The 16,029-nt window shown below is 42.8% G+C and overlaps 1 protein-coding gene across 3 annotated transcripts in view; it reads right to left on the minus strand.

The window, feature by feature from the left end:
- LOC137656232 (protein MTO1 homolog, mitochondrial) overlaps positions 1-16,029 on the minus strand; it is a 141,836-nt gene that overhangs the window by 110,536 nt on the left and 15,271 nt on the right. For 2 of the 3 annotated variants that reach the window (XM_068390407.1, XM_068390409.1), the window contains exons 2-3: positions 11,877-12,076; positions 2,682-2,800 (exon numbers count right to left, since the gene is read on the minus strand). In XM_068390407.1, the coding sequence (XP_068246508.1) occupies positions 2,682-2,800; positions 11,877-12,072 (315 nt within the window). In that variant the 5' untranslated portion in view covers positions 12,073-12,076. Of the gene's footprint in view, positions 1-2,681; positions 2,801-11,876; positions 12,077-12,830; positions 12,995-16,029 lie in introns of those variants that run through there. The other variant, XM_068390404.1, reaches the window with a different exon arrangement.

Below are 16,029 nucleotides of genomic sequence, written 5' to 3' on the forward strand. Positions count from 1 at the left end.
CGAGGCTTCACTTCCACTACGATAACCACGTGTAAGTCGGCCTTGACTAGACGTCTTCTACACACTTTTGAGATGAACCTCATAAGCGAGACCTTTTTTAAGGTACCAAAGCATACACCAGACCCAAGCTGACATCCCCTCTAAAACCAATTACATGGTCGTTGGTCAAAGTCTTACACTAAGCTTCGAAGTTAAACAAAGAGGATTGTACTCTAAAGGAGCTAATACAGAAAGTCAATTTTCTGTTCGCAATAGCCTCACTCAGGGGCTAGAGTTAATGTAATATAGGCCATATTCAGTTCACAGAAGAGGAACTGAATCCTTTCCCGATCCTATTTTTCTCGCCAAAACGGGCTGCCGACCAAAAGGTGGGGTCCTTGGGGGATCTGCCCACTAAAGGAAGATGTCTCCCTATGCCCATTAGGGGGTCTTAAGGTCTATCTTCATAGAACTTCAGACTTCAAGGAAGGTCAGTTTTTTCCAAGGCGATACCTCAGGATCGATCTATCCCTAAAATAACTGAGAGCAGTGCTCACCTACTTATTTGCAGAGCGGATCCTGACAGCTCACCCGCAGTTCATGATCTTAAGAAAATTGCTTCTTCACGGAACTTCTTCCAACACTATTCAAAGCAAGTACATAAGATAAGACATGTTGTGGTGACGGCGGGTAGTTCTAAAGAACCCGTCGTCTAAGCCTGCGACAAACAGTGAACTGCTTTGGGACTTTCCAGTGCATCGGGTGCATGGGTACATTTACCCTCAAGTGCAAATCATAACTATGATTAACACACTGTTCCACATAGGTACATATCTGACCGATAACACCAGTGCCGAGTGAACGTTTGCGTCACGGTGTTCATGCATTTCCGAATCTGTACATATCAGTCAGATTTGGTTCCACATCTCTATTGCGTGGCATCATTTTGATGAAATTACATATTTTCCCAAAAGGAGAAAATATGGACCCTGATGTGTTTTCAATGCCAGATCAGATTCATACCTGATTGTAACTACAATTGATAATTTAGCTACAAGGTAAAATACTGAACGTATTTGCGTCTTATTGCTGCTATCTCAATAACAGACGAATAAAACATACTAGAGTTTTAATTAAGCCCTAGAAGGGCCCAACTTGAAATCAGAGTACAGATTTCCAAGGGATAATGGGTAATCTCTAAGATTTACCATCCGTCCCTATGGAGATACAAACTTTGAATCCTTATAGTCGAAGTCGACACCTTCCCTGCAGGGGGCAGGAAGCCCTAAGCTAGTTCTAAGCTTAGTGGATATGACAGATAACGGTAATGTCATATATAAAGGTCTAGGAGACCATATAAGGAACTCATTCAAAGTAAAGGCACTTATACAAACCCACAGATATAGTACTTTCAAGTAATTCTCTGGTAAACTTCCATCAGGACGACATGGCTGAGCCCAAAAAACGGATTTTGAAGCAAAGCGAAAAATCAAATTTGGGTGAGATAGCCATGTCGTCCTGAGGGACCCGCCCTCCTTTCTAAAAAAAGGAGTATATGTACTGTGTGTGTAACATATCCCCACCCGAAACTACTCTATCTGCGGCTATCCATACTTAATTGCAACAAGGAATAGTTCGCAAGAGTGGTACCGGGAGGGGATCCACTGGGTAACCTTGATAACGGCTCCCCTTCAAATTTGCCACTCTTCACCCTCAGAGCAAAAACTCTATTCGGGGTGAAGATTGTCATGTGTCGTATCAAGAAATACATCCCCTGACATTATGCGATATCCTTAAGAGTTAATTTAAGGATACTTGCGCCAGGAGTTAGAATTCTGGAGACCTATGGTCAATTCTCTGGGAGTAACACTGTAGTCAAATATCCCTTAGAAAGCTGCCAATAGGAAGCTTCCATCAGGATGACATGGCTGAGCCCAAAAATAAATAAATTTATAAATATATATATATATATATATATATATATATATATATATATATAAATATATATATATATATATATATATATATATATATATATATATACATATATATATATATATATATATATATATATATATATATATATATATATATATATATATATATATATATATATATATATATATATACATATACATATATACTGTATATATATATATATATATATATATATATATATATATATATATATATATATATATATATATATATATATATACATGTACTGTATATATATATATATATATATATATATATATATATATATATATATATATATATATATATATATATATATACATATATATATATATATATACTATATATATACATGTACTGTATATATATATATATATATATATATATATATATATATATATATATATATATATATATATATATATATATATATATATATATATATATATATACATGTACTGTATACATATATATATATATATATATATATATATATATATATATATATATATATATATATATATATATATATATATATATATATATATACCCTCCCCCCATAGATAAATATATTTATCTCGTAACAAGTTTAAACGGCCGGTCCAGCTTTACTGAAGTCATACTCCTATTGAAGGATGATGGTTTGTATTCATATAGAAACAAACTACGTCTCATTGCCTACAATATTTGAGTATTATAGTGAAAACAATTACATTTCCCTGTACCTTATAATGGACTCCTGATAAATCACACACACGACCACAAAGGCCATCCAATGCATCAACTTCCTTTATCAAATGACCCTTTCCAATACCACCAAAAGATGGGTTGCATGACATCTCACCTGCAGGAACATAGAATGATAAACTAAATACAAATAGTAATAGTGCTGGTGCATAGATCATCCTTTCTTGGAGATACTACATTTTGTTTCCAAACACATAAAAGAGTATCTTATGTCAATGTCATAAAATGAGAAAGCAAGTTTTTCAAAACTACATTATGGGATATATGATATTCAATAGAAATACTGTATTGACAATCTTGGAAAGAATAGCCTAGTATCCTGAAACTCATAAATTACAGTTCTTAAGTCCAAATTTCACCTCTCCTTTCAAAACGAATCTTCCAAGTCACCCACATGAGCATTAAGAAAGGAGATTCTTTGGTATAGATGAAATACTAGCTGATAACAAAAAGGAACTTTTTATGATAAAATATATTATTTCAATACCTTCCCTATATTCATTTGCTCTATACTTCAAACTCATGCTTTCCAATAGAACACAGAAAAAAAATCACAGATCTCTAAATTAATTTGTATTTTTCCTGGCCATACAAACCAAAGTTCCTTAATATATGATATTTTATCAGTGGAAAATGGAACAGGATTTGAAGTATGGAACAAGGTGGAAGGAGTTGGCAAGCGAGAGAGTGAAGGTTGCCACCTACTCTCAAGACAAAAGCTCCTCATCAATCCTCCATTGGCCATAGGACTACAGAGGGGTGGTTAAGGTTAGCAAGTTGATCAAAAGACTTAAGTTTGTGTAGCTATAATAAAGGGGTTTTGATGAAGGAAACACTTATTTTTCTTATTGCTGTGTGGTCTCCAGGGACTTTCCTGTCATAAGCTAGAACAGGAAATTCAGCACGACATAAATACCAAAGAAGCATTGACTTCTCTACTTTAATGCCAGTGTAACAACATGCAAAGAATGGCCTTATGTGTTTATAAGGGAGACCCTCAAGTTCAGGCACACAATAACTGGACACAGCATCTTAATTGCTGAAATTCATCAGCTATGAGTGACGTCATTATACATCTTCACCTCATAGAAAGGAACCATCTTACCTAGTTGAAAGCAATACTACAAGTACATCAATTAGTGCCCAACAGCCATCTTTGAATTCAAAAGTGAAAAACAATTGCCCCACTTCCATCCATAAGTCTAGGGAGGAGGGAGGGTTCCAGAAACCACACGGCACCTCGCAAAAAATGTTATTTTGATAATAAAAAAAAATTTTGAATATACTTACCCGGTGATTATAATAGCTGCAACTCTGTTGCTCGACAGAAAACTCTAAGGTAAAATTCGCCAGCGATCGCTACACAGGTTGGGGGTGTGCCCAACAGCGCCATCTGTCGTCCAGATACCCAGTACTCAATGTAAACAAAGAACTCAATTTTCTCCTCGGTCCACTGCGTCTCTATTGGGGAGGAAGGGAGGGTCCTTTAATTTATAATCACCGGGTAAGTATATTCAAAAATTTATTTTATTATCAAAATAACATTTTTCAATATTTAACTTAGCCGGTGATTATAATAGCTGATTCACACCCAGGGGGGTGGGTAGAGACCAGCAAAATATGTTTACATTATTATGAGCTAAGAATTTTTATTTCATTTTAGAAGTTATCAAAATAACAAAAACAAAAATAGGTACCTGGTAAGGAAGTCGACTTGAACAATTACTCTGCCTTTTTAAGTACGTCTTCCTTACGGAGCCTCGCGATCCTCTTAGGATGCTGATCGACCCCTAGGATCTGAAGTATCAAGGGTTGCAACCCATACAACAGGACCTCATCAAAACCCCTAATCTAGGCGCTTCTCAAGAAATGACTTTGACCACCCGCCAAATCAACCAGGATGCGAAAGGCTTCTTAGCCTTCCGGACAACCCAAAAACAACAATAAAAACATTTCAAGAGAAAGATTAAAAAGGTTATGGAATTAGGGAATTGTAGTGGTTGAGCCCTCACCCACTACTGCACTCGCTGCTACGAATGGTCCCAGAGTGTAGCAGTCCTCGTAAAGAGACTGGACATCCTTAAGATAAAAAGACACGAACACTGACTTGCTTCTCCAATAGGTTGCGTCCATTATACTTCGCAGAGATCTATTTTGTTTAAAGGCCACGGAAGTTGCGACAGCTCTAACTTCGTGTGTCCTTACCTTCAGCAAAGCTTGGTCTTCCTCACTCAGATGGGAATGAGCTTCTCGTATTAACAGTCTGATAAAATAGGATAAAGCATTCTTTGACATAGGCAAAGATGGTTTCTTAACTGAACACCATAAAGCTTCAGACAGGCCTCGTAAAGGTTTAGTTCGTTTTAAATAGAACTTAAGAGCTCTCACAGGGCATAAGACTCTTTCTAGTTCATTTCCAACCATATTCGATAAGCTTGGAATATCGAACGATTTCGGCCAAGGTCAAGAAGGCAGCTCGTTTTTGGCTAGAAAACCAAGTTGTAGAGAACATGTAGCCGTTTCAGATGAAAATCCGATGTTCTTGCTGAAGGCATGAATCTCACTGACTCTTTTAGCTGTGGCTAAGCATACCAGGAAAAGAGTCTTTAAGGTGAGATCTTTTAGGGAGGCTGATTGTAGCAGCTCGAACCTGTCTGACATGAGGAATCTTAGCACCACGTCTAAATTCCAACCAGGTGTAACCAAACGACGCTCCTTCGTGGTCTCAAAAGACTTAAGGAGGTCCTGTAGATCTTTATTGTTGGAAAGATCTAAGCCTCTGTGACGGAAGACTGATGCCAACATGCTTCTGTAACCCTTGATAGTGGGAGCTGAAAGAGATCGTTCTTTCCTCAGGTATAAAAGGAAGTCAGCTATTTGAGTTACAGAGGTACTGGTCGAGGATACAGATACTGACTTGCACCAGTTTCGGAAGACTTCCCACTTCGATTGGTAGACTCTAAGGGTGGATGTTCTCCTTGCTCTAGCAATCGCTCTGGCTGCCTCCTTCGAAAAGCCTCTAGCTCTCGAGAGTCTTTCGATAGTCTGAAGGCAGTCAGACGAAGAGCGTGGAGGCCTTGGTGTACCTTCTTTACGTGTGGCTGACGTAGAAGGTCCACCCTTAGAGGAAGAGTTCTGGGAACGTCTACTAGCCATCGAAGAACCTCGGTGAACCATTCTCTCGCGGGCCAGAGGGGAGCAACTAGCGTCAACCTTGTCCCTTCGTGAGAGGCGAACTTCTGCAGTACCTTGTTGACAATCTTGAACGGAGGGAATGCATAAAGGTCTAGATGTGACCAATCTAGGAGAAAGGCATCTATATGAACTGCTGCTGGGTCCGGGATTGGTGAGCAATATATTGGGAGCCTCTTGGTCATCGAGGTTGCGAAGAGATCTATGGTTGGCTGGCCCCAGGTGGCCCAAAGTCTCTTGCATACATCCTTGTGGAGGGTCCATTCTGTTGGAATGATTTGTCCCTTCCGACTGAGACAATCTGCCATGACATTCAAGTTGCCTTGGATGAACCTCGTTACTAGCGAAATGTTTAGACCTTTTGACCAGGTGAGGAGGTCCCTTGCGATCTCGTACAACGTCAGAGAGTGGGTCCCTCCTTGCTTGGAGATGTACGCCAAAGCCGTGGTGTTGTCCGAGTTCACCTCCACCACTTTGCCTTGAAGGAGAGACTTGAAGCTTTTCAAGGCCAGATGTACTGCCAGTAGCTCCTTGCAGTTGATATGCATTGTCCTTTGACTCGAGTTCCATATTCCCGAGCATTCCCGACCGTCTAATGTCGCGCCCCAGCCTACGTCCGATGCGTCCGAGAAGAGAACGTGGTTGGGAGTCTGAACAGCCAGGGGCAGACCCTCTCTGAGGCTGATACTGTCCTTCCACCATGTCAGGCAAGACTTCATCTTCTCGGAAATGGGGATCGAGACCGCTTCTAGCGTCTTGTCCTTTTTCCAGTGAAATGCTAGGTGATATTGAAGAGGACGGAGGTGTAGTCTTCCTAATGACACAAACTGTTCCAGGGATGATAGCGTCCCTATCAGACTCATCCACTTCCTGACTGAACATCGTTCCTTCTTCAGCATGTTCTGGATGCATAACTGGGCTTGGTTTGTTCTGGGGGCCGACGGAAAAGCCCGAAAAGCTAGACTGTGAATCTCCATCCCTAAATATACAATAGTTTGGGATGGGACCACTTGTGACTTTTCCATATTGACAAGGAGACCCAATTCCTTGGTCAGATCTAGAGTCCACTTTAGATCCTTCAGACAGCGACGACTGGAAGAAGCTCTGAGAAGCCAGTCGTCCAAATAGAGGGAGGCTCGGATGTCCGCTAAATGAAGGAATTTGGCTACATTCCTCATCAGCCTTGTAAACACAAGAGGAGCTGTGCTTAGGCCAAAGCACAGGGCTTGAAACTGGTAGACAACCTTTTCGAAAACGAATCTCAGAAAAGGTTGGGAGTCCGGGTGGATGGGGACGTGGAAGTAGGCGTCCCTTAGGTCTAACGAGACCATCCAGTCTTCCCTTCTGACCGCTGCTAGAACCGACTTTGTGGTCTCCATGGAGAACGTCTGCTTTGTGACAAAGACATTCAGCGCACTGACGTCTAGCACCGGCCTCCACCCTCCTGTCTTCTTTGACACCAAGAAGAGACGGTTGTAGAATCCCGGGGTCTGATGGTCCAGGACTTTGACTACCGCTCCCTTCTCTAGTAAGAGAGACACTTCCTGTTTCAATGCTCGTCTCTTGTCTTCCTCTCTGTACCTGGGAGAGAGATCGATGGGAGACGTTGCTAGAGGGGGTTTTCGTACAAACGGGATCTTGTACCCCTCTCTGAGCAACTTCACAGATTGTGCATCTGCGCCTCTCTTTTCCCAGGTCTGCCAGAAGTTCTTGAGTCTGGCTCCCACTGCTGTCTGAAGAAGCTGGCAGTCAGACTCTGCCCTTAAAGGACTTGGTTCCTTTCTTCTTTCCACGTCTCCCTTCGGCACGAGCACCTCCTCTGCTGGAGGCTCTGCCACGAAAGGGCGGAATAAAACGGGACGCTGGAGTGTCCATCCTTGGTCTAGCTGACAAGGTAGGCAAAGGGGAGGCTTTGCGAGCAGAGGACGCAACAAGATCGTGAGTATCCTTCTGTATCAAAGAAGCGGCAATCTCCTTAATCAGGTCCTCTGGAAAAAGGCACTTGGAAAGAGGAGCAAACAGAAGTTCGGATCTCTGGCATGGTGTAACTCCAGCTGAAAGGAATGAGCATAGGTTCTCACGCTTCTTAAGGACTCCGGACACAAAAGATGCAGCAAGCTCATTAGACCCATCACGTACGGCCTTGTCCATGCAGGACATGATGAGCAAGGAAGTCTCCTTCTCTGTCGGAGAGATCTTTCTGCTTAGAGCTCCTAGACACCAGTCTAAAAAGTTAAAAACCTCGAAGGCTCTAAATATACCTTTCAAAAGGTGGTCCAGGTCCGAAGATGACCAACATATCTTTGAGCGTCTCATGGCTAGGCGGCGGGGAGAGTCTACAAGACTTGAGAAGTCGCCCTGGGCAGAGGCAGGAACTCCCAAGCCGAGAACTTCTCCCGTGGCATACCAGACGCTCGATCTAGAAGAGAGTCTAGCAGGGGGAAACGTAAAGGCTGTCTTCCCTAAACTCTTCTTGGACTGCATCCATTCTCCTATCACTCGTAAAGCTCTCTTGGACGAGCGTGCGAGGACGAGTCTAGTAAAGGCAGGAGAGGTTGACGGCATGCCTAACACAAACTCTGACGGAGGAGAGCGCGGAGCCACAGACACAAACTGGTCCGGAAACATCTCTTCTAACAGGGCCAAAACTTTCCTAAAGTCCAAAGAGGGTTGCGTAGACTTAGGCTCGTCCAGTTCTGAATGCGGTTCATCTACGTGTGCAGCACCATCATCATCAGAAAGTCCCTCATCCAAGTATTGAGGAGGAAGCGGCAACGGAGTGGGTAACGGCTGGTTAGCTGAGTCCGGTCACACGGGTGCATGCGTGACTGAGCCGGACGCAATGTCATGGAACTGTTGCCCAGTCTGTGAGCTGGCAACAACCATAGCAGCGCGGGGACGCACAGCGTCTACTCCAGCCTGTCTAGACTGATGTGGGTGAGCAGTGGCAACCACACTGGGTTGCGGAGGTTGACGCACCGCGTCAAAACAAAACAACTCTGACGGTTGTTGAACCTCACGAACGTCAACGGATACCTCCGTGCGTCGCTGAACGTCAACATGCGGCTGGCAGATCACACTGGAACGCATGGGTGGCGGAACTCTCTCAACTGGAGTGCGTGAGAAGGTTACCTCAGCGTCCCCAGGACGCACAACCGAGAGTGTGGGTGGTTGTAGGCAAGAAGCTGCACTAGCTGGTGCGGCAGCAACCTTCTCCGCACGAAAGTCCTGCATAAGCGACGTTAGCTGCGACTGCATGTCTTGCAGTAAAGACCACTTAGGGTCTACAGGAGCAGGTGCGGCGACAGACGGTGTAACTGTCTGAAGCGGTACCGCTTTGCCTCTCTTAGGAGGTGAGCAGTCATCGGATGACTGCAGCGAGTCCGAACTGACCCAGTGGCTACAGCTGGGCCGTTGGACTTGCGCGGAAGGGACCGACTTGCGCTTTAACGGTCGTGAGACCTTGGTCCATGGTTTCTTGCGAGAAACACCTTCCGAAGACGAGGTATAAATGGGCTCTCTCGTCTTTGTTAGGCAGGGGCGATCTTGGGTAGATACGCCCGATACCACGGAGGGAACGTCTGTTCGCTGATTAAAGCCTCTCGAACCCATTTGTCGTACGACATTGCTTCTCCCCTGGACTTGGGAGCTTGCAAGAGGTCCCGGACTAGGAGGACGACAGGCACAAACAGACGAACCCTCAAGCGCAACACTATCCACAACACTATCACTCACTTTAACACTTCCCACTGCACTTTTACACTTCAGCTCCTTCACATCCGCCATGAGCTGATTACGGTCACTAGCCAGGGACTCAACTCTCTCACCCAGAGCTTGGATGGCACGCATCATATCAGCCATCGAAGGTTCCTGAGTGCCAGAAGGGGGATTAGGAGCAACCACTACAGGGGAAGGAATAGGTTGTGGGGCATGAGGAGAGGAAATGTCAATAGAACGAGAGGAACTTCTCCTAACTCTATCTCTCTCTAGCCTACGTGTATACTTTTGGAATTCGATAAAATCGAATTCCGAAAGCCCAACGCACTCCTCACATCGATCTTCCAATTGACAGGTTTTATCCCGACAATTGGAACAAACAGTGTGAGGGTCGATAGAGGCCTTCGGAAGACGCCTTGAACAGTCCCTAGCATTGCACTTCCTAAATTTTGGGACTTGTGAAGGGTCAGCCATTTTGAATTGGTCAAAGGGGAATTCAAAAACTATCAAAAAGTCATCAACAAAGAATCCGTAATCAAAAAGAGTTCAAGGAATTGCGAAGAGAAAGCCTGCACAGCGAAAGCTCAAAACTAGAATAGTGTACTTCACCAATTAGTTGTGAAAACAAATCCAGTTTAGCAACAGCGAATAAGCACGTCTTGTCGGTAGCACGACAGAGAGAAAATTGAGTTCTTTGTTTACATTGAGTACTGGGTATCTGGACGACAGATGGCGCTGTTGGGCACACCCGCAACCTGTGTAGCGATCGCTGGCGAATTTTACCTTAGAGTTTTCTGTCGAGCAACAGAGTTGCAGCTATTATAATCACCGGCTAAGTTAAATATTGAAAACTAGATTTTTCCTTTCTCAAAACCCTTTTCTGGGGGTTAATGTGCTATGAGGTCTCTGAGGATTAGTACCACAGTTTTAATAAGCCGACTCATGTACCATCAAGAAATTTTTTTACTACCAAGCAGAAGATATAGACCTGCAACCCAGACCACTGAGATGCAATGAATGAGATACCAACTGTAATCCATACTGATATTTAGGAGTAGACTAATAAACTGGGAAACTGACCATCTGCAAAAAATATGTGGGTAGTTAGATATTGGGTCTAGATCCAGTATATGAGATACCAGATGCAACTAATAAAGGAAATATCTGTGGACACTCTTATTCATAAAATAACTCTCAGAGGAAGCCAAAGGTGAAGAGTACCGGTGGTGGAAGAAGCTGCCCAGTCTTTCTTTGACTTTAAGGATGACCTCAAATGCAAAGAATCCCTCTTAGGCTTCTTCCTCCTCCTGCAGTACCTCTCCCACTGGGAGGATGGCCACTCCCAATAATCATCACAAGGGGAAACTTGAGAACAAGTATGCCCTCGGCACTGAGGACACAATAGATGAGGATCAACCACAAGGGCACTCATGAAAGTACTACAGGTCTTCGGTAGTACTCCTGGACATTTCCACATAACAAGAAGTATCCTTGAAGAAACAATTACTCAAGTAAACATGCTGAAATGAAGAAAAAGTAAGAATTAGTAAAATTCTGCCAAGAAATAGCTCCAGCTACACAGAGGTGTGCTCTCACTGACAACCGAGCTCTAAGTGGATTGTCTGTGAACCGGTGAGGAGGCGGTAGCCTCCCTGCTACCTGTAGGTTGTTACACCTATAGTTATAATTATAACTGCCATGTTCCAGCTTTGCTGTTTTCTATTCTCCTATCGTAAAGGACATTTGTTTGTATTTGTGTAGGAACAATATCCCATTAGTACATGAAAAGGAATAAATGACTTAAGATTTGTAAACACTTAAGATTGGTAAATAAGTGCTGAGCTACCCTATAGAGTAAAAACATTGGCACTGACATGATAAATTCATACAGTACTTTAAAAACATGTCTGACTACAGAATGCAGTACTGCGATTAGGGGCAAGAAGGCAGAATCAATATAATTCAAACATGTGATGAAAAGGAATGGGGAACAGCTGCTTTTACTGTAACTGCAGCAGTTATGGAAGTACAGTACAGTACTTCATCAGGACTAATATATGTAGAAGACCTGGGATACTATGAAAAAATGGGATAACAGTCATGATAGACATATGAGTTCAAGCAGAAAGAGCACAGGATTAGAGTAGAGTATGTCTAGCCTAATTAAAAAACATTCACTGATGATAATGACCTAAAATGCTTCATCTTTCAAATACACATTCTTTTAATAACTGCAGAAATATTATATAAGTAAATTTCTGTACCTATAGTTGACTTCTTATGTGTAATTAAGAGGGTCCTGGCTCCCATCCTAGCGGCTGCTGCGCAAGCTTCAGTACCTGCATGACCTCCTCCAACAACAACAACATCAAAAACATTTTGTTTGGTACACAAAGACTGGAAAAGTACATGATGCGTCTTTATCGTGGATATTTTTCTGCATAAACAATGCAAAGCCATGACTCTGAAAATAAATTCAATATGAGTTTAATTCTTTAAATTCACATCTAACTACTGAACATAATTTTCCCTCAAACCTTAATCCAAATTTTTAATCTTTCACATCTTGAAAAATCACAAATTTTCAATGAAACATATTTTTCCTAACTATACAAACTTGAGTTCTTTAACAGGAGTATGATTTTGGCAGTGCTGGAAATGGCCGCTTAACTTTCAACTAGTAGTAGCAGTACTGGTAGTCAGCTCTATGATCACCTTTGACCTTATGCCTGGGACCTTCAGAGTGGTTGAAGTGAGAAGTGTAACTTGAAGGACTCGGGTTTCTATAGTTGAAAAATGGCAAATTACTTTAAAATTCTGATTTGTTCCTACACAAATACAAATCATTTCGCTTTAATAAGGACTTATTCTTAGGAGGAAGTCTCTATTAACCTGACTGGGCAATTTACCTTTCCCTGGAAATATCACAGCACCTGTTTGTGTATAGTAGCAGAGATGATAACTCTTTGTCAACCTCCTAATGTCATAAGCATGAAGAGGTCACAGGTGTTAGGGCAGGCTATTACTAGATAACTGGTAGACTGTCATGAAAGAACCTACAATATATTAATTTGATGAATATGTCTGAATGTATGATCATTTTGAAAAATAATTTTGCATACATTCTATCCATCCTCCCCCTCATTATAGGAGGATGGGAGAAATACTTCTTCACAAAACTTACCTGGAAGGAAAAGTTTCTTGATTATGAGGCTTACCTGCATATGATGTCCAGTCCAGCACATATGGCACAACTGCTGCACCACAAGGGAAGGGAAGGAAGAGATGCTAAAGCTAACAAAAAGACACTCCTGATGGTCAGATCTCTGTTTGACACCTGACTCAACGGCTCACATGGGGAAGGCATAAGAGCCTTGAGGACTTGGGTGACATCCCACTCCTGGTGCCTGAGCTTCAGAGAAGAAGAATACTGCACAAATATTTAATTGCAGAGAGGCTCCAACTGGAAAAGTATTGCTTTTACAACACCAATTGCAGAAGATGGCCTACTTCCTCTATTGAACAGCTTCAAAGGACCCTCATAGGTATGAAGACATATCCTGTGCATTATCTTGAAAAAAAAACTTTTGCTCTGGGGAGATTCCATTGTCGTAAACTGCGAAATGCAAGGGACTCCGCTGCGTTGTGGTACCTATGAAGGTGGGGCCCTCAGAGAGGGTGGACCATTGGAGTAATTCTCTCGGTATGTTGACAAGTAGCATCAGTAGGTCTGAATACCATTAGGAATGTGGACCATTGGAAACCACCAGGGTCCTCCTGAGAAGTGATGTGGCTAATAGCCTGTTGATTCAACTACAAATAAGGCAAAAGGGAGGAAAGATGTACATATCTAGGGGTGTTGGAAGGTGTCATAGAACGCCGCCAATGAATCTGTAACTGGGGAGCATTACCCAAGGAGTTTCTTGTTCAACTGTATGAGGAACAGATTGATTACCAGTGATCTTCAAAGAGCAAGAAGCCTTTTTGCTATGAAAAGATGTAGGGACCACTCTAAGCCTACAACCTGCCCTTGGCAACTGAGTATGTCTGCTAGAACATTCTTCTTGCCTGGAATGAACCTCGCTGACAGTTCTACAGAGTTGTCCACTGCTCATGTATGCACTTGCTTTATCAACTTGTTAAGAGTCCGCAAAATAGTGCCGCGTTGCTTGTTGACATATGCCACACATGCTCATAATCGCTACTTGGTGCCCTACCAAACTGTGTTACATAGCTTGTAGCGTTGGGAACACTGCTTGCATTCAAGGGTTATATGCAGGTACATTTATACTGTGGGCTACACCCCTGAGGCAGTTTGGCTACTCAGCTGTGCCCCACTCCTCCTTGGATGGGTCTATGAAAAGCAGTATCAATGGAGGTGGAAAGTTGAGTGGAACTCCATAGGTGAGGTTTTCATTATTCTGCCACCCAGTACGACAGTCCCATACTTCCTGTTCCACTGGAACAAAACTGCGAGAGAAAGTGTTGGTTTCTGGTCAGTGACACCACTAGAGCAATCGCTTCAGTGTCCCTTTCTTACCTCTACCACCTTTCCTGAAAAAGCCAAGCTGGGGGCAAAAGAGTGGAGCAATGTCCACATCTTTCTTTAAGGAGGAAGAGGCTGGAGGTGCAGATTGGGCTCTGGAGGTAACAAGAGTGTTCTTCAGTGCCGATCTCAAAGGCATAGTGGGATTTAAAGTTTTTGCCTTCTTTGTCTTTGAAAAGCCTGGGGTCCTTAAAGGGAGTCATGGCTCTCCTTCCTCCATTTTTCCATCATCACCTCCACATCCTTCTGCTGGATAAGGGCCGTAGTCACCAGAAGTGGGTACTATGCCTCATCTTGCCGAGAAAAGTGAGAGCATTCTCCTTCTTCAAAACTCGGTTGGCCCACTGGTTCACTGACTGGTGCGCCAAGAAGGTTACAGCTTTCATACATATAAGGACTAAGTTGATGTATTTCATATGTCTCAGGATTTGCCAAATCCTAGGTTGTGGCAAAGTAGGTGACTGCTCCAGCCCCGTGGTTGATCCAGGAGGCTGCCTGGAAGCTGTCTATGGATGTGGGTTCTTTGGCAGTAGATTGAAGTGCTGAGAATGAGGTGTTCTCATATTAGCATCTGTCGTCAGCATGACCACTGTGGGATCGACAGGTAGAAAAGATGTGGTTCTGCCGTTTGTCCCATAAAATCTTCATCATTGAGAGTATGGGAGGCAGGATCTTGTTTAATTATAATGAACAAGCTCTGACTGCAGCAACTCAGGGGTGGGCATGGACCCTTCAGGTGTACCGCAGGGTCAATGAATGAACATAATCCCCCTTTTCCCAGGTGCCAAGGCAGCCTCACCAAGGTAGTTGAGTTCAATGACTTTAATGAACAAGGACTTGATCTGGGGGTTCTCCTCTTCCGCATGCAACCCCTAGCACCTCACGAGGGAAGGGGTCTCATGTCCCTCAATAGACTGCTCCCTACTCCCATAGTATTCATGATCTGGACTAAGCAAGGATCCATGGTGATTCCCTAAAGAGGTTGAAAGATTGACCGATCAACAATTACTCTTGCCTCCTTAGACAGAATGACAAAGTACTACAGTTTTTAGCCTCTAAAAAATAAAAGATCATGGTACAGAGCAGCACATAAGTAGTTTGTATGAGTACCTGTTAATTAGTGGGCAGGAGCCTTGCTGCTGATCACGCATACATAATGAGGGCATCTTGGTGCTCTAACAAGAAGTGAGGCAGGTCCTGGGAGGCCACCTGTTCTTGTTCCATATCACACAAACAAGTAGGATGGTCTCAGGGCATGGGAAGATCACAAGTGTGGGAGAAGATATCGTCACATGGGAAGATCTTGGTGTGTAGGAAAATCTCGGTGCGTGGAAAGATCTCGTTACAATAGGAAACCTCGGTGCATGGAACTGGAGGGCTGAAATGGAACAGGTGACAGGTGACCTGGTTTTTGCACTAGTGAGCGCTTAGAAACATCCCCAGTGACTTGAAGTTACGATAACACGGACGATCACGAAGTGACTGATTACATGGTGATCGATAGAGTGGTAAATGATCTCGTGGTGACCAATCATGATATGATTAGTCCTGCGGTGAATGATTACAAAATTATCGATCACAAGGAGACCATGGATTGTATTCATACCCAAGCTCATATGAGGGAATATGTTATTGATAGATGCAGTAATATTGGAGGAATATATTATTAAAATAGAGAAAACCGTATCTCTTTTTCCAGTGTCTGTAGTGAAGAAAATCAGCTAGTATTTGGTCAAAAATATCATTACCTTGATTACTGTCATCAGCACTTTGGAGACAAACAGAGCCTCCATGAACATCCCTGTTTATGGAAAAATGTTATTTTTATTAATAAAATAAATTTTTGAATATACTTACCCGATAATCATGTA

The sequence above is a fragment of the Palaemon carinicauda genome, chromosome 1, assembly GCF_036898095.1.
Source record: "Palaemon carinicauda isolate YSFRI2023 chromosome 1, ASM3689809v2, whole genome shotgun sequence".
Taxonomy (NCBI): Eukaryota; Metazoa; Arthropoda; class Malacostraca; order Decapoda; family Palaemonidae; genus Palaemon; species Palaemon carinicauda.